Source organism: Hibiscus syriacus, unplaced genomic scaffold (genome assembly GCF_006381635.1).
Source record: "Hibiscus syriacus cultivar Baekdansim isolate YM2019G1 unplaced genomic scaffold, ASM638163v2 tig00009674_pilon, whole genome shotgun sequence".
Classification (NCBI taxonomy): domain Eukaryota; kingdom Viridiplantae; phylum Streptophyta; class Magnoliopsida; order Malvales; family Malvaceae; genus Hibiscus; species Hibiscus syriacus.
In genome coordinates, this window is record NW_024062200.1 from 51478 (window position 1) to 78698 (window position 27221).

The window sequence follows — 27221 nt, forward strand, 5'->3', positions numbered from 1 at the left end:
ATCAATGGCTCCCTCTCCAACTGATGATTCGCTTCCTTCAACAATTGATGAGGCCTTCACTGAAAATAATCTCCAGGTTCCTATCCTGTGCTTGTTTTTATTATTTATTTTTTTCGTTTCTTCATTTAAAAAAATGCATTGCATGTATTTGACCGTCAAAAAATACGAATTTAGTTAACTTTGAAGAGGTTGAGATTTTGTTTATTAATTACATTTTCAACGTCCAAAAAAAAACATGGCAGCCGTTTTTTGTTCTTCAAAAAGGTTCGTCGAGGAAATCGGATAGAAAATCATCAGGAACAGGAAGAACAAAAAGGAGGATTGATTTGTCTCCAGCATCACCCAAGGATTCCTCCAGTCTTGAAGACGAAAAGGAAAACGAAAACATGAACTTGAGAATGGAAGCCTTTGAATTTGTTTGGTCAAAAATTGAATCAACTATTAAAGTAGGTAAAACAATCCTAGTTTTTTGTTCTCTTTCTTCTACTTTCATTTTTCCTTTTCAAAATTGCGTAGCTTTAATTGCAGGATGTTTTGAGAGATATTAATACTAATGTGTTTAACGAAATACAAACTTGGGTGCATCAATCTTTCAACACAATAAGATCACTTGGGACTCCCGATTTCCCTGAAGCTACTCAATCATTTCCTGTTATAACTGATGCTAATTCTAAAAGGCTATTTACCGGGCTTGTTCTCACTAGTAAGTTTTATATTTCCTACTTTTAGTTTAATGTTTAGTTGGACTAATTGTCCTTACCTTTTCTAATGCTGCTAAAATTCTTTGGTTTATGTTGTTGGGTGCACTGTGCATGGTATAAATATTTGCCCTTTGCAAGAAAAATTCTTTATAGTGTATTATGGTTGGCAGAGAATATGGAGTTTGTTGATGATTTACTGACATTTGAAGAGCTTGGAAAACACTTGAAATATCAAGGATGCCATGTTGCTAACCTTTCCTCACTTGACTTTACTGCCAAAAATGGAGTTGGTGGTTGCCTAAGAAGTTTATTAAGACAGTTTTTAAAGTCTACTTTGGATGTAAGTACTGGTAACTGCTTTCTGACTGTTAGACAAGAACTTACTTGCAAGGCTTTGTAGCTTGAGCTTGTTCCTTATTTCCCTTTTTGTTTGAACAGCCAGCTGACATATCAATCTTAGCATCATGGTATAGAGAAGAAAACTACAATAATCCAGTGGTTGTGATTATTGATGACATTGAGCGTTGCTGTGGGTCTGTCCTATCTGATTTCATCCTTATGTTAAGGTCCTAAACTCTCTCTTTATCATTTGCTTATCTACTCTGGTTCTCCTTTTGATTAGGATGAGTCTTATGATACTACATTATGTTTCTTTATGAAACCAGAGTTTTCTTTGTTCTTCATACTTTTGACACTAGGTGTAAGTACACCTTACTATTTATCTGCTAGTTTAAGTGTTGCTTGTTATGAGTTCTAGGATTAAGAGCCTTTTGACTAATATCAAGTTACTTTCTTGCTTTTATATCGAAATATGTACCTAACATCTCTCATTATCATTTGCTTTTATATCCGAACTCATTTTCTAAATTTCTTTTGGAAGCAAAATGTACTACTAGTAACAATCAAAGCACACTCATCTCATCATGAATAAGCATATACTCTGGTGCTCAGATTTGCACATTATCTAGTTCTTTGGCTATCATACTCTTTTAAGGATTTGAAGTACTGCTGTTTTTTTTTTTGAAATGGTCCCTGTTCTGTCTACAAATTAAGCATTAATGTCATAAAGTTTGAAGTTCGTTGCTACCTTATTGAACTTGCCTTTCTGTTTTTGATCAGTGAATGGGCTATCAAGATACCCGTTATTCTAATAATGGGTGTTGCAACAACTCTTGATGCCCCAAGAAATATGCTTCCTTCAAATGCTTTACGGTGCTTGTGTCCCTTTGAGTTCACCTTGGGAACCCCAGCTGAGAGAATGGATGCAATTGTTGAGGCTGTTCTTGTGAAGCCTTGTTCTGGGTTCAATATTGGCCACAAGGTAGCAGTTTTTATGAGAAATTACTTTCTAAGCCAGGATGGAACTCTAACATCTTTTATTAGAGCTTTAAAGGTTGGTAACACTTTTTAGCATAAATATAAAAGTCCATTATTTTTACAATTTTTTCAGTGCCGCTGCTAATTTCTTGTGACATATGAACATAATTGCATTGTTGCTGACATTATGTTTTAAGGAGATTTTTTCAGATAGCATGTACTCAACATTTCTACATGGAGCCCCTGAGTGCCATTTTGCACGATTTTGTTCTTGAAGAAGATAACTCGGTTAGTTTCTACATATTCTCTGACCAGGCTTCATCTTGTGCCTTTTCGACAATAATGCATTGTTAATTCTTGAATTTTCTCTAATCTCTTACTAGGTGTATTTTATCCTTATTATTTGTTGTCTTTATGAATAACCATATACCCAAGTGTTCAGATTTGCACATTATCTAGTTCTTTGGCCATTATACTCTTTTAAGAATTTGGAGTACGTTTTTTTAAAGTGATTTCAATTCAGTTTATAAATTAAGCATTAATGGCTTGTAGTTGGAGGTTTGTTACTACTTTTATTATTCAAGGTTCTTACATGCAGTCAAACTTAAAACTGATGTTGCACTACTTTCTGGTTTAAAAGATTTTTTTTAAACTTTGGTTTAAATATATGAATCAAAGGCTTTATTGCTCTTCTATTTTGTTGTTATAGGTGTTAGAAATTGGGCAGTATGGATTATCATCAGAAGTAATGTGGAGGCATGTTTTTGACCTCCCATCATGTCAGAGGTATTTTCAAATACCAGCAATGTTACTTTTGATTGCATTTCTTGTTTATGTAAATATTGTTGAATAGGGAAGTAATTCTCTGATGAGTTTCCAAATCTGCAAGTAGGGTGAGAGTGAACAAACAGACCAGTGCAAGCTTGGCCAATGCTTTTTCCGAATTGAAGAGATTACAAAATCAGTGGAGAGCTGTGGTTTTGGTGAGACTTAGCTTCTCCTGTTCCTTGATGTTATGACATGAATTGTGATAGTTCTAACAATTTAAGGAAAGATTTTTTTTCCTCCAAATTGTACGAAGAAAATCCTTTGTTTTGTTGTTCACTTTGTGTGGCATTGCTTGCAAAGCAACTGGACTTTAGCTGATGATATGATTGGTGTTAAAATGTTAGTACAAGCATGTATTTTCAATTCATTATTAATTAATCTAACCATACGAAGCTTAAAACAAAATCTACTTGATTTTGATCAAGGCAATTGGTCAGATCAAAGATGTAAAAAATTGGCATTATGTTGAAGCCATTGGCATATCATATTGAAGGTTATGCCTAGTTAATTGCATTCTTGGCCTTTTCCCTTATTTTCACCAATAATAAAGGACTTAATTTTGGGGTAAATTAATAATTTTTTGAGTTGAAGTTTAGAGTTGCTGCCCTGCTTTAAAAAACCATGCTTGGCTTTATGATTCCACCTTGTTCTTCCTTGTAATACAATTTTGATTGGGTTCATCCTTTGATTTGGTTAAACGGTAGTATTGTACAACTAATACCTTTTTTCTTTCTTGATATATCATAATTGTAGTGCCTGTATGTAACTGGAAAGGGTGAAAAAGTCAGACTGCTGGATTTATTCTGCGAGACAATTGATCCTATTTCACAGAACCAAAGAGAATCTGATACTTACATGAAATTTGAGAAAGATCCTGTTATAACTCCTAGTCGAATTAAGGGAGGTGTTCTCTGGGAGGCAGTTCGTTTGGTGAGGTATGTTTCAAATTCTTATAATGATCTTCAGTTGTAGTTGCCCTTACACATGCTACTGTAGGTTTTCTACGGGGAACATGGCTAAAAATGTTTCTAAATGCTCAGTTTAATTAAGTTTGGTTCTAGTTTCCACCATCTAAATGTGTGTCTAGTTCTTGGTTCTAGTTTCTACCATCTAAATATGTGGCTAGTTCCCAAAAAGTTAAGGGGAGAATTGGGTGATTGTTGTTGCTGTTTTGGTTGGTTCGTTTGTATTAGAGGGGAGTTGGTTTAGGAGTGTTTTAAATCTTTTGTTTTCTGTAGGAGTGTTAAGTTTTTAGTCTTTTGTTTTGTAATAGTGTTGTTGTGTCTTTTGTAAACTGATTTTTCTTTAATAAATTGATGCACACTTTTCCTCCTTCCGCTAATGGGTTCCAGCCTAACGGCAGAGAATCAATAAGAGGGAGGTTTTTAACGAGGCATCCTATTCCTATAAAAAAAAAGTTTCAACCTCATTTTTCCTTTTTCCTTTTGCTAATATATTAGTTCAATTTAATAGTACCTTGGTGCTATTGTATAAGCATCAACTGTATTTTCATGTCTTGTATGAGAAATAGATGTATTTTCCTTAATCTCGACTGGAAGTTGTGTCCTAACCCATAGCCTTTTTTCACTTCTTTCGAGTGGACACAAGATTCCAGTTCATTTACTTTTGTAAAATCATTTTGGTTGTTCTATTTCTACTTAAACTCTAGATAAGATTAATAAGAAAGTTAACTAATTTTGGAAACTGGAAAACATGGTTTCCCTATGTATTTAAGAAGGAAACCGATTTATAACAAATTTCCAGTTTAAAAAAATTTGGAAAATAAGTCTTCATATTTAGTCTTTTTCCTTATTTTGTTGATCAGGTATAATGTAAATATGGAAATACGCTCAAAATTTTCTTGCTGTTGATTCCTTGGTAGCAGTTTTCACATTTCATTTATTCATTGTACTGAAGTTTAAATTTTAGGGATCTTTCCACCTCACAACTTGGTGAATTGCTAAAGATATGGGACAACCTAACTGTTGACGTTGTTGAGGTATGACACTGCATGAAGCATTGATCTATGTAGATAACAACTATATCTCTATTCGTTGATACATTCCTAAAAGAGTAGTTAATTCTTCAAATGCTTGCTTATAGTAATATTAACATGATTTGTCTTTCTAAAGAAAAAGTGATTTATGACTTGGTATTTGCTTATAACAGTGACATAACTATGTTATAAATCAAAGTGTTTGGCTCTGTTAGCTGTAGATAATAAAGTTTTATTTGCTCTTTTTATCTTGCATCCATAGAAGTATAAGAGGCTCAACTTTTCTCTTCTAAGCTTTTGTAGAAAGATGTTTATCAAGATATCTTAGAATGCTACCAGTGTAATTTTCAAATTTACATCTAAATTAAATTAGGTTGTCTTATTTTGTATGCAAAATTATATTTCCAATGTATATCTATGTTTATTCATCAACATCATGGGTATATATACAAGTATAAAGGTCATATAATATGTAAAGTACTCTCCTACATTAATTACATAGTATCATATATTAAATACAATATATACGAATTCTAATATTTAGCTTATAATTCTGTAACACTCCCCTTTAAGTTAGAGCATATATATTAATCATGCCCAGCTTGTTACATGGTTAATCAATCTGGATTTTGTTAAGAGTCTGAAAATATCTCCTAGTTCTCCAGTTTTCACATAACCAGTAGTGATCAAACCTTGTTGGATTTTTTCGCAAATAAAATCAGAATCAACCTCAATGTGTTTCATTCGTTAATGAAAGACTGGATTAGAAGAAATGTGAAGCGTAACATGATTATCACGCCATAGCTGTTTATGGTTGGGGGGGTTAAATGGTCTTCTGGCTACTTTATTATGTTATCTGTTTAATTTTTACTTTTTTTTGTTTCTTTATTGTTTTACATAATTGCTTGAGCTTTCCTTTTCACCATGCAGTTCAGATGACATTGAGTTGTTTGTTTCTTGTAATAGATAAATGACAAGGTGAAGGAGTTATTGTCTTTACTAAAAGTAGACGATGGAAAGAGCTCAAAGAAAGATTTGACTGTAACACCCAAGTAATTACTGTTTTCATCTGCTTCAGAAAATAAGTAATACCTGTTTATTTGGAAAATTAATCGCTTCTTATGATAAGCTTGGGATTGAAATTTCTTTTGACTGTCTTATGAATGTATATATGCCGCCTTGAGGTCTAGTTTTTATTTTTATTTTATATCTTTCGTTTTTTGATCATCACTAGTCTTGAAGATTTACCATCTTTACCTGAAACCATATGGTTTCTTTTTAGAAAGAATTTACAATGTATCATATGGTAAACTATTTTCTAGATGCACATTTTGGTTTAGGCTATCTTGCTAAACTTTTATCACTTAAAATATCTTTCGATACAGGCTTGTACTGTACATTCCGTTATTAGTTTTGTTTGCTTACTATTAAATGTTCTCTCTGTCTAATAAAAGAAAAAAAAAACATAGAGATTATGAGATGCTGATACAGTGATACCTGTGTAGCTTGTAAAAAATAGCAATATTTATCAAATTCGATGTTAATTTTCTCACAAGAAATGATTGTTCTCTTCGTAAGTTCAGTAGCTGCAAACTTGTAATAGCTGTTTTCTTCAGAATCAATTGTTACTAGTTAAAATAATGCCTAAATATATTCTAACTATTGCCATCCTTTCCTGATTGCTTACTGCTTTTCTTTCACTGCTTTGACCGGAGACATGCATCTCAAATCCAATTGAATAAAATTGCCATCTTTTCCTGATTGCTTACTGCTTTACTTTCACCGCTTTAACAGGAGACATGCATCTCGAATCCAATTGAATATTGTGAAGGACTCGGAATCATTAATTGATAAAGCTGCTAAACTGATAGAGTGTATGGTTAGGTATGGTCATCCATTTTTATATTCCTATTCTTTGCTGTTTTGGTTTGTCCATTTTATTTCTCTATCCGTTGCACTTGATGGAATTGATATTGCTGTGCATCTATACATTTTATCTACGGATGAAAAAGTGTGCATGTTATTTGATAAGCAATTGGCTGCGGCCACGTTATTAGTATTTGCATTATTATTTATTATAGAAATTTTATATATATCTTACTTAGGGTATGCACTCTGTTTTAGGGTACTGGCTACTTATTTGCATTTTAGATAAAACCGGTTATATATCCTTGGCATATTTGGCATAGTGCAATAAAAACCATTATAGTCTCTTGCTATTTAACTGTTTCTAAATTACTGACCTGTAATTCTGTGTGAAACAGGGATTATATGTGTCCGATTGAGTGCATACCTTTTCATGAAATTTTCTGTTTTAAAGATGTTGACAAGCTTCGACTGGTGAGCATGAGGTTTAATTTGCATTTGAATATGTTGAAGCAAGCTTTTCTAGATCTGCAAAGAATGTTGCTTAACACATTCCTGGCTGTTGTAAATTTGATAACCAAATCTTAACTTCTCATTTTCCTTGTTGACTGTTTTGGATGAAGCTTAACTTTCATTCCACTTTAGAAGTTATTGGGTTATAAAATTTATTGTTTTCATTTTGATTTTGTATTAGGCTCTAATCGGGGACCCTAGAAGAAGGATTCAAGTTGATCTTCTTGAATTCCAGAAACTCCTCTGCTGCAGTTGCTGTACTCAAGGCAGCAGTGGCCTATTACCATCGATGCATGATACGTCCATTATGTAAGTATTTTTTGCATTTTCAGTTATCAGAGAGAGTGCTCATATAACTTAAATGGTAACCACCATCTATTTGTAATCATACTTTTGATCCCCGGATTTTTAATGGCTGCCATCTCAAGTCCTACCCAATTTCACAATTTGCAAGTTATCGAGCGAATTGGATTTAGGTTTTATCCTTTTGGCTCATCTATCCATACATTTGAGACTAGATTGATGACCTGCTCATTTTATCAATACAGCATCTTATTTGGGATAATTTACAAGGTGGCTGGATCTCTTTTCTCCTTTTTCTCTTGGTTCCTTTAATGTTGTAATTGATGGAATTTTAAGCATTTTACGTATCAATGAATTTCAGGAATTTTTCTTTAGTCTCCCTAATGAAGTGATGAGTGATAGATTTTAAATTCTCACCAGCGTTTATAAAAAATAGTTAGTTCTATGCTTGTTCCGGCTCACCGCTTCTATGATTGATACCCTTCCTTCCCTTTTCTAATTCAATTTCTCAATGAGAAATTGGACATGCTTCTATATATAATCATATCAATTACTTCAATTTTATAGTTTCTACATGCTTGGCTAGTTTTGGAGTTATGTATGCAGTGACATAGAGTGACTTTGTTGAAACATTTGTAATGCTGGTGTTAGGTATAAACTTGCTCAAGAGCATGGCGATCTTATTAATCTCCACGACTGGTACCAATCATTCAAATCAATAGTTGTCTGCCCAAGTAACAGTAAAAAGAAATCAAGGCAATCCCCATTACCAAAGAAAAGAAAAGGCACAAAAGAATCAGAAAACCAGAGTGAAGCTTCCATACAGTATCCTTTTCTGTACTAGTCTTGTGCATTTATTTTCTTTACCTTGCATTGCAGACTATTCACTGATATAAAAATTGCATTGATGCATTTAGGGTGAGCATCATTGATTGGAAAAGTGATTTCTGTTTTATCATGATCACTTGTGAATGCAGGAAATGTAACTTCCTGGTCCATCACGATCTCATATTCATAGACATGTTATATTATATCAGGTCCAGCAAATGCATTCCATCTTCTGTAATTAATGCACTTAGTTTCCATTTTCCTTAACTTCATCTTCTTATCTGTCATTTTTATCCATGTTTTGCACATGTAAACATGATATGATTTTCCAAATGCATGAAACAAGACTTGGAAAAACTATTTTCTAACAAGTTAAAGATAGCATTTGAGAGACCTTGACCATTGTTTTGCTATAGAGCACGGTTTTGCAGGGCTGTAACAGAGCTCCAAATAACAGGGCTTCTTCGAATGCCCAGTAAAAGACGACCTGATTTTGCTCAAAGGGTGGCCTTTGGCCTCTAACACATTCCTACATGTAGGTAAGTTTTCTTTCTTTGAAAAAGATGACCGAATTGTAAAATTAATTTTCTTAAATGTATTCTCTAAATTTGTAACATTGAGATATCCTATATCTTCTACCTGCATTATTTCATGTTAGAGGGGACGAACTTATAAAATTTTAAGTTGGAAAGAAATGAGATATTTTCTGTGTTTTCTATAAGTTGGAAAATAGGTTAACTCTAAAATTTTATAAGATATAAGAATTTAAATTTTTAGGGAACACTGTCCCACTCCTTTTTAGGTCCATCCCTGTTCGTATGGGTAACGGCTAACCATATTTTTATGGTCCACTTTTATAAAAGAAAATTGGATTGTTTAGATTGCACTTTGTTATAAATTTTTAGTTTATTGGTTTTTGAGACTCTTACTTCCTAGAACATATTTTTTATCTTTTGGCATGTGATAATTGAATAAAGTTTTAAAGTTGATTATTTAATATATAATGAGAAAATAAAAATATTAATATTTTATTCAATTTTTTTAAAAACATATTTTCTCTTAAAAAACTTACTAATGTCACAGGCTAAATCGTATTGCCACAAGGCAGTGATAAATTAAAAAATTATCACATGAATTTATTGACAACATTTGTAATTTAAGAATCAATTATATGGTTGCATCATAATTTAATATTTTGAGAATTTATTATTTTTTAAAAAGAGAAATTTATTAATTTCATGCGGAAGAATCACAATATTTCATATGGTAGTGATAACTCTAAAATTATCTCGTGAATTAATTCAAAATTTATATATAATAGACCAACATCTCACACTCTAATGTATGATCTCATAAAAACTTTTAAATTAATGGTTCATGCATGACTTAAAATGATGAATGATGATTTCGTTTTTAAATACATATTTTTCAAAAATAATTTCTGTCGAGTTAAAAAATAGTTTAAATGTAAATAAAAAATTGATTTTTAAGACAGAAATTATGAAAAATAGAATTTAATATTATTTAACATATTTAATTAATTATTTTATTTTGGTAATTGTTTTAAATTATTATTATAGTTAAAAAAAGAAACCCTCCATCAAATCAAAAAATAAAACCTTAGCCATGCCAAATAATCTCTTGCACTGCTGGTACAAGCAAGGCATAAAGACAAGGTCCATTCTCAAATATAATGTACCTATGTCAAAATTCGACGTAGTCTAACATCACCTTAATTACTTTTTTTTTTGCTAGAAGAGGAAAATCCTGAATTAACTAGCTAAGACAGTATTAGGAGGCTGGAGATTGCACGATCAATGGGAAAAACATTGTGCTCAACGTCAGTCACAAAATTTTACATTAAGTAACGAATTTTTAAAATTTTAGGATGTGACAAATTTATAAAATTTTAAAGGGTAAAATCCAATTATGAAAAAAATACAAATTTAAAATATATGAAAATTTGAAAATTTTAGGGACAATTATTTCTAATCTTCTTCCTAGGTTTATTCATGATTACGTGGTCCTAATATATATGTGAGAAGAACACTAACATATTTTTATTTATTTATGTATTAATCGGGGTAAGTACAAAAAATATTTATTCTAATATAATTTTCAACTATTTGATATTAAATGCTTACACCCTATAGTATTTATGTTGCTCGAACTCAAAACTTTAATGAATAACAACAATTTTTTTCCTACTTAATTTGTTTTCGTGCACAACACTAACGTATATTATACGTTAATTAAGGCGGTCACCTTTGAAGGACGATTCATATTTTTGTGTGATTCAACTTTGATTAGTCATCTGATGTCAACGTCTTGTATAGAAGATTGTAATAGCTTGTCAAGGAATTGATATCCGTTTCTCGCTGAGGTGTCATGGAATTGGTTTGGGTCAACAAATTTTGTTAATTCGTTTGGTTGGTTGACAAGCTTTACGATCAGGGGCTATAAGAAACTCATTCCCATGGGATTGGAAACACCCGATTGTCTAAAGCCCAAAATTTCTCTGACTTAATTCTCTCATCAGATGTTTTCTTGTTTTTGGTTTTGTAGCGTATCATCTGCTCAACAGCAGGATACACGCACCCGCCAGTCACGGTAATTGTGCCATTTATATTTAGGAGTGTGTAAAAAATTCAATCCGACTGATTTGATTCGTTGATCCCATACGAAAATTTAAATATTCAATCCGTTTTTTTAATTGAACTCTTATAATTAAAAATTTAATCAATCGAACATTTTCGTTAACATTTATAGTTACTTTTACCTATCAAAATAATGAAAGGATCTATTATATCGCTCTAGATTTAGAACACACACAAAGAACATCACTGATGGAATCAACCATCGAAATGACAAGATCACATCGGGACATTAGATTTGTAAAATTCGCGAAGTTATCTATCACAACGATCGACCAAAAACTTTTGATTGATAAGAACCAGGCATAAGATCACTTTGATTATTATATAGGTGTTATTGAACTTGCTTTTACAACTCATTGACTTGGGGAATAAACACTCGCTTTTCTTTCACAATGACTGGATCAATTGGTTGTGATTCACATGAAATCTTAACGACCATATTTCTATTTTCATACTGAGACACATATTTTCTTATTGATAAGAATATTTTAACAACAAAAGTTCATACCTATCATTCGACCAAATTATGACAAAAAAAAAATAATGCATAAATTTCTTTCTTTCATTCATAAAATATAATTAAAGCCAATTCCTCCATAATTTTATGGAAGATGATTACTCTAGAAGTTATGAAGATTATCATAAGCGTTGAAATGAATTGTTAGAGACAATATCATAGATCTCTTTAAAAAGGGTTGGTTCGAGACCTTGCGTAGCAGAAAATTCTTGTTGGGAGACTCATCCATCAAAGCTAAGTGTGTGACGTGAGTCGGTCCGAATTAATCAAGATGAAGCCTTAAAACCGAAAGAACAACAGAAAAAAAAAATTCCTTTGCAACTCTATGAAATGTGATTACAAAACCCCAAATTAGCCTCAACAAGCGAACGTATTCTAGAATGTTGGCAACTGAGACATACACATAAGAGATAAACCACAAATCTCTAATTTAACCTCTTTCTTTCTCACCGTCTATACTACCATCACCTAACATGTTATACATAAACAAATATCAAAACTAACCATCAAAAAGATTACATTCATTAATTTAGCAATTGAGACCACCTTATTAGAAAAGAGAAATTAGAGAAAACCCTCTCGTCATATCTTGTTACCATAAAAAATAGTCAGAAATAACTCAAACTCAAATATTAAATAAAAAATGAAAAATCCAGACAACATGTAATCCTTAATGATACAACATGACATGCCAAGGGATCACATCCCTGGTGAGATGAATAAATAAATAATTGAAAATTTTATATATATATCCAGTAGGCATTGATATATAGCTTGCAAACACTTATGGATAGACTATCATAGAGAAAATCTCCTCCTCCCTGTAGCATACAAAGATTTAGGTTTCACAATACGAATTCAGTATCTAGAAATGATGATGATATCAATAAGGGCAAACTACACCAAATATCATTGAACTTTAGGTGTTGTATTGTTTAGACCATTGATCTTTTGATTTTATCAATTATATCACTGAACTCTGTGTAGACACCCGTTTTTGTCCGGGTTCTACTTTTGTTATTATTATTATTATTATTATTATTATTTTTACTTTTATTATTATTAATGTTGTTATTACATTTTTGTAGACCTAAATTACAAAGCCCAAATAGCCCAAATGGAACCCAAAATATAAACAAACCCGATTACAATCAACCCAAGCCCAATGGAGATCCCTTAGCCCACTTGGGTGACTCGGTTCAGGCCCAACACTCAACCCAGACCCATTAGGGTTCCTATCTTAGCTTCCAACCGCCACCATCGAGTGAAGATCAATGGTCAAGATCTCCCAAAAAACTAGGGTTTTTAACCTTAATTGAGTGAAGCAGCTATTGTCACCGCCAGATTGGACCGGCCTCTGATCGGCACGTGTGATACACTTGGCCCACCCTTTGGCTTCCTTGTCACATGAGCTACCGCCGGTGAGTCCTCGAGCCGCCGTCGTCACGAAAGTCGGCCAAACAGTGAACCAAATACCAAATCAATTAGAAAATCAACTCAAATCAGAGAAGAATTAAATCATATCAAAATCCCATTAAAATAACACCTAAAATCTTGATAAATCCGAAAAATTTTCCCCTACCTATAGATGTTATGATTTACCCCCGAAGGATGCCCTAAAAGGGACATGCAACCATTTTTCAAAAGGAAGGGAGAAGAGGCATTCGGGAAAAAAGATCAACCATTCAAACAAAAAGAAAAAACAGAGAGGTTTGATCCCAAAAAAAGAGAAAAGAAAAAACTTTCGAACAAGAGAAAACCAGCATACCTTTTAGGGAGACTCGACCGTCAGTAGCCTCATCAGAACTAGGGAAACCCATCTCCGAAGGTAAAAGTCTCATTTTCTAGATTTGGTTTTGGGGGTTCGATTTTTGGGTCTTTAGAGAGAGGCAGAGAAGAGGAGTGAAGATGGGGAATCTTTCGAAGTTGGTCACTCCCCGTGGCCACCTACATGTGGTGGCCGGAGCGCTTTAGTTTATTTCTCGGTGGCGGGAATGAAGTAGAGAGGGAGAGAGCATTATTATTATTTTAGGGTTAGGCAAATATGAGAACCTTTATCTTTTGCTTTAATTTTGGGCAGAAAGCATGTCCGGGTAGGATTTTTCTCTAATGAAAGCATGCTTGGTTAGATACCATATTGGGTAGGTGTTGTATTTATTTTTATATAGCATCTTTTAATTTTATTGAATATCTTGCCCGTACTAACTTAGTTATTTTCTTTTGTTTGTGTCATTTTTCGTCTTTCTTTGCATTGTATTTCATCAACATAACATAATACGAAAGTGTTGATCCGCAAAGGGATATTCAGGAGAAAAATTTCATAAGGAGAGGAAATTTTTTTCAATCAAGCAGTTGCGTACGCAGACATGCATCAAGGGCTAAAAGAAGTTCAAAGAGTAGAAGGAGACTTGCTCGAAGATCGTGCAACATTCGAGACTGGAAAGATGATCTATTGATCCAAGGAGTAATCTAGTAGAAGAGTTTGTCTACGATCATTCCATCTCTAATTACAAAAGAATAACACACTGATTTCAGCATCGTAGGGGCATTAACTGAGTTAGGTTACAGAGCATTTGAGGGGCATCATTTTCAAGGATGAAGATCCGAGATGAAGCACCGACCCATTTCAGAATCAATATCTAAGCGAAAACATGTCTATAAAATGGACTATCTTGTAATGTGAAGGCTTTTATCTCTGGTGAAAATTATTCTACGATATTCATCGTTGGGGTCAACATTTTTTGTATCTGCATTTGCATCTTTGCATTCTGCATGACATTCATATAGGTAATTTTTTTACATTCATTAATCATGGATACATGGGTTTATATCATGGAGGACTCAGAGGAGGTGTTTCTAACTATGCAACTTCATTCATACAATACTGAGAATGGATGCAAAATTTGAGAAACTGAAGAAAGAACTGGAAGAGAATTTGCAAAGTATGCAAATAGATTAGGAAACTAAAATGGAGCAAGCACAAAAGGCCACTGTGGATCTCATCTTGCAAAACCAAGACAACCTAGTTGACCAAATTGTAGCAAAATTGATTGGGTTCAACCAAGAAATAGTCAAAGAGAAGATTTAATCAACCATGGAAATCTCTGAATGTGTGAAGGAACAAACTAGTTCATAACTACTCATTTCACCCGATAGACTCCCAAGCCACCAATTAGGATTCTCCGCCACTAAAACTCGTGCAACTGTGTTAGATCCTGGGGATAATCCTACTAATCACAACATGTACACTCCTGATGAGAAGAAAAAAAACCAAGAATGAGATCCCTGAGAACTTAAAAAAGTGGTGTTGAGAGACATTCAAGGGAATGAGAGGATAAAACTCTCATAATGAAATGGATGCAAGAGAACTAGTCTTAGTTCCTGACTTGGTGTTCCCGTTTAAATTCAAAATGTCCAATTTTGAAAAGTATAATGGAACCAGTTGCTATATTACCCATCTCACGATGTTTATTCGAAGGATGACTAGATACACAACAATGATTAAATGCTGATCCATTGCTTTCAAGATAGTTTGGTTGGACCCGCTTCTAAGTGGTATAATCAATTGGGTCATACTCAAATCCACTCTTGGAAGGATTTGACTCGTGCCTTTTTGGGTCAATGCAAACACATGACTGATATGACCCCTAATCGAGTAATACTACAAAATATGGAGATGAAGAGTGATGAGAGATTCCGACAAGATGCATAATGATGGAGGGATGTTGCATCTTAAGTGCATCCACCAATGATTGAAAGAGAGTTCATCACTTTATTCATCGACACATTAAAATCTCCATATATTAACCATATGATAGGAGCTGCTACTAAGAGTTTCTATGACATCATCATGTGTGGAGAAATAATTGAAAGAGCTATCAAGAGTGGCAGGATAAGAGGCACTAACAGTATTGACATTGAGAAAGGAGCTAAGATTAACATAGTGGGATCTTATCTAGTTAATCAAGGGACCAAACCTCATAAGGTGTTCCATGAAAAGACTCAATCCAATTCCAATGACATACGAGGAATTGCTCCCAACGCTAGTTGAGAAGAACCTTGTGACTCCATTTCAATCCAAACCAAGAGAGGCCCCATATCCTGAAGGTCATGATGTTAACACCATATGCAGTTACCATATTGGAAGCTCAGGGCACACCATTGAGAATTGTGGGGCATTGAAGCGCAAGGTCCAATATCTGATTAATTCAGAGGCATTGATATTCGATGTGTAATGGGATATTGTGATCAGGAGTAGGCTGTGGCATCCATTAAGATTTTTGATGCACTCTCATCAAAAGCATTTCATCTTGTTTGAACTTGTTTTTCTTCCTATGTTTGAATGTTTGCAAGTCGTTTGACATTCGAACCTTTTTAATAAAAAAAACTTCCTTCTAACATAATGAGCAATGAGCAAATTTTAATCTTGAAATTATTTGAATATCAACTAAATTAAAAGCACTTTAATAATTGAGGTTGTAAATCTTTGACAAATAAAAATATTGAGCCCCTGCAAAATAAAAACCCCTAATTTTACTCCAGACGATACACCAAAATACATATCCTTCTCTTGTAGGGACCAAACTACTCTTCTATTACTACGAAGAGATAATCAAAGGACCTGACATTCAGGTATGTGTCAGGAGAGGACAAAATAGGGCATTGGTACATGAGATTGCAAAGCTAATTTGTTTCTACTTCTGTTGATGATGTTCAATGATGATCATGATCTTCACAGATGGAATGGTCGAGTAGGTGAATCTAGTTTAGGTAAGTTGTTTGGGAATTGAACTCTAACGATTATATTTTCTAACCTTCAACAAACACCTAGACTATAACAGGTTCTTCTTGACGAGCTTAAGAAATTGAATCCTGTTAGAGTATACCCAAAGACCAATCATATGATGATTGTAATAATACATTTATTTACCAATTTTATTGAATAAAGGCATTACCACTATTATTTTCTGTTATATGTCTGTGTTTAACGTAAACTGAAAGATAATAAAGTCCATATAATAATAATATTAAAAGATCCATAGTCAAGTATTATTATGGGCATAGACAATAATAATACGCTTAAAACTAACATCTTATTGATTAATAACAACGAGTTGTCATTGACATAGAGATGTCAGAATTGATACATGAATATATTGCTAGAGAACAATGTATTGGATTGACCCATCATGAGCATATGTATTGGATTATTATGTAACGGTCATAACATTGCTTATGGTGATGACTATATGTATGATCATCAGGATTGAGATCAATGTCATCCCAACATATATTGTTGTATGTTTTGATACAGTTAAACATGCTCCGTAACTGGTTGCACTATAAAGACTGTTATTGAATATATCCCGATATATGTAGTGGGGTGTGTATGATTGAGATAAAATTTGTCCTTCCTACATAATAAGAAACATATCACAGGCCACTTGATTGAGTGAGACTAGAAATGCATGACTGTGCTTGAATAAGTTGATATGAGATATCACAAATTATTCGTTAATTATAGCCTACTCTAGATATCAAGAAACAATAAATGGGCTATACAAGTGTGACTATTCCAAGACTTGTGCCTATTCTAGATATAAAGGACAAAATAATGTAATACATAATAGAGTTAATCACGAAGATGATATGTCGAATCATAATTTCTTGTAACTTAGGTGACAATGATATATTGTTCGATGTCACTCATTGTATGTAATATTAGAATTGTTCTAATAATTACTACTAACGTTACAAGAACCTACAGGGTCACACCCTAGGATTGAAATGAGAAAAGATGTACAATTTGTTGTATGTTACTAAAATATATCTAGAGTTAATATATGTATATTTGATATAAATATGATTTTAATTATCCCGAATATAGTAAGTAAACATTAAATGAATGTAATTTTGATTACAACTCTTTTAATTGATATTTAATTCGAAATAATTAAATAATATTTTAAATAAACATTAATGATTGTAATTTAGATTATAAGTATTTGATGTATATTTAATTTGAATTAATTAAATAATATTTTTATTAATTTGAAATAAATTAAAATCCCTAAGAGGTTAGGGTAACTGATATATTCAAGTGATGTAAGGTCTATAAGCCGTTTTTCTCAAAACTGATTTTGGGAAAAGAAAATTTTGCTCTCAATCGGGTTAACTAAATAGAGGTTTAGACGTGTTTTCATGGAGGCTTACGATTCGAAATGTTCGTGATCACCAATAGTAGCTTTTGTATTTGCTGTTGATCAAGGAACCCATTGTAAATATTCGCATCATTTCCTCCCGATTTAGGTTTTGCAAACTTGGATCGCTGGTGAGACCATCGTGTTTTTGTTTCCACTGAGCCGACGGTCCCAACACATCCGTATAACCATAACATAATTATGTATGTATACAATAAAGTTGATTTATTCCGCTAAAGCAATTAGTTATAGAGGAAACTCAAAAGCCCTGTCTTTATGAATAGATTACATTCAAACCATGACATTGATTGGGTACTTGGCAATTCGGTGTTTGCTTCACTAATTGTCAAGTTGAAGACTTTGTGATGACATGATAAATTCTTCTAGACATATAAAGGCATCTTCATGAGATAGATTACCTTCGTCTCGCTTGAGATATTTTCCCAAAAATTTTGAAATTTTTGAAACAAAATTGATCTTACATGAGATAGTTATCCTAAAAACAAATTTCGTCTTACTTGAGACAATTTTCCCTTGAGATGCAAATTTTGAATTTGTTTAACTTGAAACAAAGTTGATCTCACTTGAGATTGTTTTTCTTAAAAAACATTTCATCTCCCTTGAGACAGTTTTCCTTCGAAACACAAATTTGGAAATTGTTTATCTTGAAACATAAAACCTTAGAGATTGTTTCTCTTGAAACAAGTTTTGTCTCCCTTGAGACAGTTTCTCTTGAAACATAAAAAATATTGAGATCGTTTATCTTGAAACAAATTTTGTCTCTCTTGAGACAATTTCTCTTGAAACATAAAAACTTTGAGATTATTTTCTTTAAACAAATTATCCCTAAAGATGGCTAGACGTCCTCATCACATAGGAACAATGTCATCCACCGACTAGATCTCCTCATCACGTAGGAGCAACGTCGTCCTTAGATAGCCAGATTTCCTCATCACCTAGGAACCGTGTTATCTACATAATCCCTAAAGATGGCTAGACGTCCTCATCACGTAGGAACAATGTCATCCACCGACCCAATCTACTCATAACGTAGGAGCAGCGTCATCCTTAGATAACTAGACTTCCTCATCATGTAGGAACCGAGTGTTATCTACATTATCCCTAAAGATGGCTAGACGTCCTTATCATGTAAGAACAATGTCATCAACGGACCTGATCTCCTCATCACGTAGGAGCAGCGTCATCCTTAGATAACTATACTTCCTCATCACGTAGGAACCGTGTTATCTACATTATCCCTAAAGATGGCTAGACATCCTCATCACGTAAGAACAATGTTATCCGTCGACCCGATCTCCTCATCACATAGGAGCAGCTTCATCCTTAGATAACCATACTTGCTCATCACGTAGGAACCATGTTATCTCCAATTTATCCTTAAAGATGGCTAGACATCCTCATCACATAGGAACAATGTCATCCGCCAACCAGATCTCCTCATCACGTAGGAGCAACGTCACCATTAGATAAACATATTTTCTCATCACGTAGGAACCGTGTTATCTCCAATTTTACCTAAAAACGTCCATAACTCTTCATCGCGGATGAGCAACGTCGTCTTTGATATCAAGTTTTAAAACGAAATGGAGAACATGACAAAAACTTAATGTCTTGTTGTCTTTGCCTTATTCTTGTTAACACAAGAATGTGCAAAGAGAGGTAGCTATTGACATCCATTTTTGTTCAAGTTCTACTTTTGTTATTATTATTATTATTATTATTATTATTATTATTTACTTTTATTATTATTAATATTTTTATTTCATTTTTCCAGGCCTAAATTACAAAGCCCAAACAGCCCAAATGGAACCCAAAATACAAGTTGAGCTGATTACAATCAACCCAAGCCCAATGGAGATCCCTCAGCCCACTCGGGTGACCCGGTTCAAACCTAACACTCAACCCAAACCCATTAGGGTTCTTATCTTAGTTTTCAGCTACCACCAATCGTCATTCGTTCGATCGGTCCCAAAAAACTAGGATTTTTAACCCTAATTAAGTGAAACAACTACTGTCGTCGCCAGATTGGATCAGCATCTGATCGGCGCATGTGATACACACGCCCCACCCTTTGGCTTCTTTGCCACGTGAGCTACCGTCGGTGATTCCTCGAGCTGCCACCGTCACCAAAGTCGACCAAACAATGAACCAAATACCAAATCAATTAGAAAATCAACCCAAATAAGAGAAGAATCAAATCATATCAAAATCCCATTAAAATAACACCTAAAATCTCAATAAATTCGAAAAATTATCCCCTACCTATAGATGTTATGATTTACCCCCGAAGGACACCTAAAAGGGACATGCAACCATTTTTCAAAAGGAAGAGAGAAAAGGCAATTGGAAAAAAGAGCAACCATTCGAACAAAAAAGAAAAAATAGAGAGGTTCGAACCGAAATAAAAGAGAAAAGAAAAAAAAATTCGAACCAGAGAGAACCAACATACCTTTTAGGGAGACTCGACCGTCAGTAGCCTCACTGAAACTGGGGAAGCCCATCTCCGAAGGTAAATGTCTCATTTTCTAGATTTGGTTTTGGGGTTTGGTTTTTAGGTCTTAGAGAGAGGCAAAGAAGAGGAGTGAAGAGGGGGAATCTTTCAGAGTTGTTCACTCCTCGTGGCCACCTACATGCGGTGGCCGGAGCTCTTTAGTTTATTTCTTGGTGGCGAGAAAGAAGTAGAGAGGGAGAGAATATTATAATTATTTTAGGGTTAGGCAAATATGAGAACTGATTGGGATTTTCGGGCTTAGTTTGGTCTTATAATCCACACATGAAACGATGTCGTGTAGAATGGGAAAAGTCATGCGTTTAGTGCATAGGTTAATCACGCAGGGAGGGTTCCATCTTTGTAATATTTACGTTTCGGTCACTTGATGAAATTTTATCTTTCCATTTCGAGCTCTTTACTGTTTTATGTTTCGTTTTAGTCCTATTTGTTTAGTATTTTATTTGTTTAAGTGTTTAGATTTTTGGTTGCTGATTTTGTATAATTTTCATTTTCGTTATCATTTAATGGATTATGTTTGTTTCATTTTGGATTCCATATTTATTTACATTTCATATTGACCACTATTTGTTCATTAACATGTTTTGGGTAATTACTTTGTTTAGAGTCCTGATTTGTGCTTTAGTTCATTCTAGTCATTCTTTATCTGCCTAAAAGATTATGTACTTTAGGTTTTAGGTTTCAAACGTAGCATTATGTCCATTTTAGTCATTATCCTAGTACTTAATGTTCAGGGCTTATTATCCACTTAATCCTCATCGTTCTGTTTTTATTTTTTTAATCCTTGAAATTATTGTATGATATATTTTGAGTTTTCTTTTCTTTAGTACTATATATATATATGCATGTGTATTATTATGTATTTATTTGTTTGTGTACGAATGCTTTGTATCTTACATAGTTGTTTTCATACACATTAGATATTAAGGATACAATATATTAGTATATGTATATATTTAATGTCTTACAACCCTTATATTTATATATATACATACACACAAATATTTTGTTTCTTTAGATTTGATATTTTCCCCAAAAAAAAGCTACAAGAGGCTTCTTTATTTTGCTAATTTTTAGTGCCTTTTATACTCGAATCCACTTTCAAGAGCACTTATTTGTAGAATGGGTGTGAAAAGCACTATTTGGTCGAAGTAGTGCGATCCGATAGACATTCAAACGAAATGTGAACTTGAAATAAATCGAATTTATTTTTTAGTGCTAATTAATTTGTTTTTATTCAAACGATGCAATGCATGTTTTTTTATAATGTATTTTATGCGATTATCGATAGTTTATTTATATTCGATTTGATAACATTAGAAAGGGGGAATATTTCTCATATAAAGGAGAAATAGACGAGATAGCCTTCCCATTGGAGGATGTGCAAATCTTGTGATGTTAACGATCTAACGGTACTGTGGTATAATTGAAATGAAAATCAAAGTTCAATGCTATAATTGACAAAATTGGAAGTTATATGATATAAAGTATACGATGCCTAAAGTTCGATAGTATTTGATGTAGTTTACCCTAACAATAATACAACAACAATTGATAGGCCTTCTAATTAAACAGATACTAGAAAATACCTGAATCATGTTGGGATTTCAATTAACTCGCATTTGATTTCTTTTCCTTGGTGTAGTCACCCAAATGCTTCAGCCAAAGATCAACAAACTCACAATTCTTCCAAGCCTCAAACCAGGGTCCTCCACGAGTATAATGTATGGCTTTCGGAGTCGTTTTCGGGTCATTCTTATCGACCTTGTTATGCCCCTCGAGGAAATTCCAAACGAACGGGAACGATCCGATTTCGCCATCTTCAAGCCACTGGAACCTGTGAAGGAAAGCACCAGTTTGGTTGTTCACAACCTCTGGTGCACGCTTTGTTCTTTGGACGACAACAATTATACATCACCACGGAGGACCAATTTTTTCCTGGGATAAACAGTCTGCACAGCACCATACATTTTTCGTTTTCTCTCTCGGGGAATAATCGTGATAAACACACATGACAGCATATTTTTCATCGATCAACTCCTTTAACTCGTCGATGTCAGCCAAATAAAGGAAATCACAGTCAACAAACATTGCCCAGCCTTGGTAATTCGCCAAGTAGGGTGTTAGGAACCGTGAGAAGGAGAACTCGGTGCTCTCGAACTCATTCCTTTGGCGCCAATAAAGGCCTTTCTATCTGAGTTCAGATTGAATAATGGGTGTGATCTCGACAGGAATGGAAGTGTGTTTCAGGATAGAATGGCGACAGACCTCATATGCTTCATCTTCATGCGGATCATAACCGATGAGGATTTTGAAGGGTTTGCTTCCACCTCCATTGTTGGTCACTTGTGGAGCATTGACATTAACCGTGGTCATTGTTAGCAGCAGTTTTCTTCAACAGCAAAGATCTGCATGGTTTTTAAAATTTTAATTTCATTGCAGAAATACAGGAATTTCCCTGAACTCGCTTTCATTCGGTAGAGACAGAAAGAGAGTTTTTTTTATTAATATAAAATAAATAATATTTGTTTAAAAATAACTTTTAATTATTTGATATTAAATATTTAAATTTCTAACATTCATCGAGAGTTTTTTTTTATTAATATAAAATAAATAATATTTGTTTAAAAATAACTTTTAATTATTTGATATTAAATATTTAAATTTCTAACATTCATCGTGCTCGAAATATGGACTGATGACAGAAAGAGAGCTTGGGGAAATGGTTACCATGGAGTCCAGAAAAAGTCATCCAATTTGGTATCATCGTTTAATAAGTTAATGATAATAGAGTAGAAAAGATAAATTAATTGATTTTTTTAGAAATTTTGAATATTTACTTAATTTTTAATAAAAATTTTAAACTTTAAAACTAATAAAAATAAAATCCTATTATAACTTTAAAAGTTTATATTCAAATGATAAATGTAGACACTCATTTTCGTTTGATATTACATGATTTATTCATATTTATTATGTGACTTATTTATAGTATATGATATACGTATATTATATGGTGTATACATATTGCATATTTATGATGTTACTTACATTATATAGTGTGCATACATTATATACATTGTATTTATATTAATATGCGTATATTATATAGTATTATATATATATATATATATATATATATATTTGTATTTATGACATTTATTAATGTTGTTTGGTTTTGTGTCAGACCCAAACCCGAAGACCAACATTCAAACCCAGTAGCCCACCAACATTGGTTAAATAGTAGTAGACTTGGATCCTGGAACCAGACCCGAACCGACCCAATCATCAACTTGAATTAGTTAGGGTTTCAAAACCCTAACCTTCCCTTTAACCAGTCGCCAGCGTCTCTACCGTTGGATCAAGATGTGATCCAATGGTCTATAATAGGGTCAGTTTTAGGGTTTCTAACAAACCCAAATCACGCAGCCGCCAAACAAGGGGGATTCGACCATAACCCATACTTTTTCGGCCAGTTTCGAAGGTATTATCCCCTAGTGGGAGACCATTTTCGAAAGACTAAACCAACGATCTCAACAACCTAATCTAACTAGGACTTTAAATTAGACGAAAAACAGGGACTCTTAATCCTATAAATCCCTACAAAAACAAGAGAAAAAGATAAATTAGAAATGTACTTGTAAACATGGGAAAAATCAAAGCAAAATCCTTGTAATTTCCGAAAGGAAATACAAAAAAGGTATCTTTTTTTACCTTTCTTGGTTCTTGATGCGTGGTTAGCCTCGGTTTTTTGGGTTCTTGTTTCGTTTTTCTCTTTTTTGTTCGAAAGGCCGATGAACAAAGGGGGAGGGTTTTCGAAGGATCTTTCTCAGATCTAGCCATCCCCGAGGCTTGTTTTTAAAAACTAAGGGCATTTTTTAAATAAGGGTGAATAAAGCTTTCGAAAAATCTATTTTTTTGGCCTCACAACCGATGAACGGTGGTCGGTCGGAAACTGAGTTTGGGGTTGAGTGTTCTTCGTTTCACGAAGAACATGAAGAACACCCAGAGAATTTGTTGGGTTTTGGTTTTGATCGGGTTGGAGAAAGGAAGGGAAAGTGAAAATTGTTTGGGATTATTAGCTTTTATAGTGACCCGAAAACCCGCTCGGATCCTCTACGGGATCCACGTGTTTTCTCGCGGGTAAGGTTTAATTGATGAGTAGTCCCTAAACTATTTTTAAAACCCATTTTGCACCTTGAATTTAGTTTTTAATTACTGTTTTCTCTTTATTTTCATCACTCCTTTTATTTTATTTTTAAAATTTGGTCCGTTTTAGTTAATTAATGTTTTATTTAATTATTTTTTAGTTTATTATATTTTATGAATTTTAATCCGACGTTCCTATTTATTTATCTATTTATTTTTATCTTTATTTTTTATTTTATTATTATTATTTTTTTAATTTAACTTTGGTCTTTGCTTATGCTTAATCTTGCAATTATCATTTTTTCCTTTCTTTATTTTTAAATTGACATTTTTCTTTGCGTCATCTTTTTCTCACTTTGTGTTTTCAATATGTGGGGTTTGTGGTTGTTCTATTTATTTTTATTTCTCAACTTGTTAACTTCATTTCCATTTATTTTCATCATGCATGTATGTTTTTACTGTTATGTTTAAATTATCATAATTTAACCTTCATCTTTTCTTTTGATTAATTCAGTTTTTTTATTTTACAAATCTAGCATCTTTCTGACATTTTAAGGATACTTTTTAATCGATCGGAGGTAAATAATTTAGATCGAACTTTTATCTTTCAATTTAACTTTCAAATTTTCTTAATTAAGACAACTAGAAATTAAATTAGTATTGAAAGGGCAGTTCAAGGGTGCTAATCCTTCCTTGACTGCAACCGACTCCCGAATCTGACATATCTTTGGTAAGACGCAAATCAGGTAAGAAATCGAGATATCTGATCAACCCATTTTTTTCTTAAAATAAATTATCGGTGGGGACTCTAACATTTTATTCAAGCCGAAGCCCAATTTCGTGCCCACCCGAAAGATGCCTGCGACAATAAAATTAAAATTATTAGAAGCTCTAAAATGGTAATATAAATTATTTAAAAATTTAAAAATAAATAAATTCATGGAAAACGTCTTCAAGAGTCTCTCTTCAATGTGAGTCTATATTTATTTATTTATATTATTTATACATATTTTTAGTAGAATCCATCAAGCAATCACGACATAAGAGTGTTGTTTCAGATGTGTCTGTATGATGTGCACTACTATCTTATTATCACCTTAAATTATTATAAAAATAATTTTTAGTAGAATCAATTTTATATTAGAGAAATAATGACTTTTTGAGATTTTGCTTATATTTAAAAAAAGGCATAATGCCAACATTAGCTCCAAATATTTATCAAAATGATCATTTTGTTCTCTATTATATTTTTGAAGCATTTTGTCCTAAATGTTTCATTTTAGGGCAAAAAATACCTCAAACATTTGCCAGAATAATCACTTTGTCCTTTAGTCTTTTTTCTAAGGTATTTTAGCACTCAACGTTTCATTTTAGTTATTCTTCTCTCTATCACTCCAATCATCCATCTCGCCGGTTGGAATGGTGTAGCCTTTCATGATAGAGTTCCAAGCTCCTAGATTGTTGGCTTGAATGAAGAGCATCATCCTATTCTTCTAATAGGCATAATTTGCTCCATTGAAGTAGGGTGACTTTTTGACCGGTTGTGAATCTTCAATGTAGTAGGCACTGAAGGTTGAAGCCATTTCTTTTTCGATTGTGTCAGAAATTGATAGAACTTCTTCGAGGATCGTCTCAAGGTAGTTAAAATTTCTAATGAGTCAAGCTCTGATATCAATTGTTGGGATTTGAAAAGGCTCAATTGAACAATCGAAAATGTGCAAAGGGGGTGAATAGAAAAAAATTGTTTAGGGAGTAAGGAAAGAAAAATATAAGACAATGAACACAATGATTTATAATGGGTCGACTTCTCAATTAAGTCTACCTCCACTACCTTAGCTCCTCACCAAGGATTTTCTAACAAATTCACTAATTTGTTCTTTTTTTTCGAGGGCAAAGAGATAACCTTTACACTCCCTATCTTTTTCACTTGGCTAAGATAGAACCAACCCCTATAAAAAGAAGCAAACAAATAAACCTCTACAAGGTAGGGTGTTTACAAAATTTAGCTCACAAGAACAAATATTTACAAGAGAAAGTAAAATAGGAATGAAAAACTCTTCTCTTGTGTTTGATTGCTTGGATAGGTGTTCTAACCCTTCTTCAAGTATCCTCAACTTGTTTCTATATGTTGGAATGTTGTTGTGGTCGTTTCTAGCCGCTGGGAGTCTTTTGGAGCTGTTGGGGAATCAATTTTCGTGCAAAATAAAGCTACCCATAACAGAGGGTTTGGTACTCCTAAAGGAAGTATCGGTACTACCTTTGTTATATTTAAATCAACTAGCCGTTACAAGCTGTTGGGGACTGATGGTATCGATACTATGCCTATGGTATCGATACTACTATACAGAGTAGTATCGGTACCCTTTTAGGTATCAGTACCATTTTTGCATTCTGGAATTTGAGCAAAGCTGGTAGTATCGATATTACCTAGTGAGTATTGATACTTCCCTTACCTTTGGTATCAGTACCATATGAACAATATTAATATTGTTCATTAGGTATCGATACTGTAAGAATAATATCAATACTACTTGTCCAGAAAAACGTTTTGTGCTCAATTCCACTTTTAAGGACTTTGAATTATTTTTGAAAATATTGAAAACTTTGAATATATTCAATTCAAGTCCAAAACATTTTTCCTTAAATTGTTATATCAAAATATAGTTCAATAATTTTTACACTTATATTTATTGAATTTTTTATTTTGATTTTGGCACTATGTTTTATTTCTTTTAAATTTAGTCACTATGTTGTTATGTTATTTCTTTGAAATTAACTGTTGAATTTTATATTTATTCATTTTAGCCATTGTTTGG

At 33.2% G+C, this 27221-nt stretch overlaps 1 protein-coding gene and 1 pseudogene across 1 annotated transcript; one reads left to right on the forward strand and one right to left on the reverse strand.

Moving 5' to 3' along the window:
- LOC120203278 (origin of replication complex subunit 3-like) lies at positions 1 to 16303 on the forward strand. The gene is made up of 19 exons (XM_039203601.1): positions 1 to 76; positions 243 to 446; positions 529 to 703; positions 872 to 1041; positions 1140 to 1267; positions 1821 to 2094; positions 2229 to 2306; positions 2728 to 2804; positions 2911 to 3001; positions 3600 to 3781; positions 4776 to 4845; positions 5809 to 5894; positions 6637 to 6726; positions 7107 to 7182; positions 7403 to 7530; positions 8176 to 8349; positions 8769 to 8891; positions 13233 to 13236; positions 16292 to 16303. The coding sequence occupies exons 1-17, from the start codon at positions 5 to 7 to the stop codon at positions 8872 to 8874; spliced, it is 2181 nt and encodes a 726-aa protein (XP_039059532.1). The 5' UTR covers positions 1 to 4; the 3' UTR covers positions 8875 to 8891; positions 13233 to 13236; positions 16292 to 16303.
- The window catches only part of LOC120203280, an 18096-nt pseudogene continuing 3200 nt past the window's right edge, over positions 12326 to 27221 (reverse strand).

Bases quoted from the DNA above. Each gene is read 5' to 3' on its own strand.
- LOC120203278 (XM_039203601.1), top strand. From the start codon at position 5: ATGGCTCCCTCTCCAACTGATGATTCGCTTCCTTCAACAATTGATGAG. The intron at 1,042-1,139 runs GTAAGTACTGGT...TTGTTTGAACAG, and splicing joins TTTTAAAGTCTACTTTGGAT to CCAGCTGACATATCAATCTT. The intron at 6,727-7,106 runs GTATGGTCATCC...TGTGTGAAACAG, and splicing joins CTGATAGAGTGTATGGTTAG to GGATTATATGTGTCCGATTG.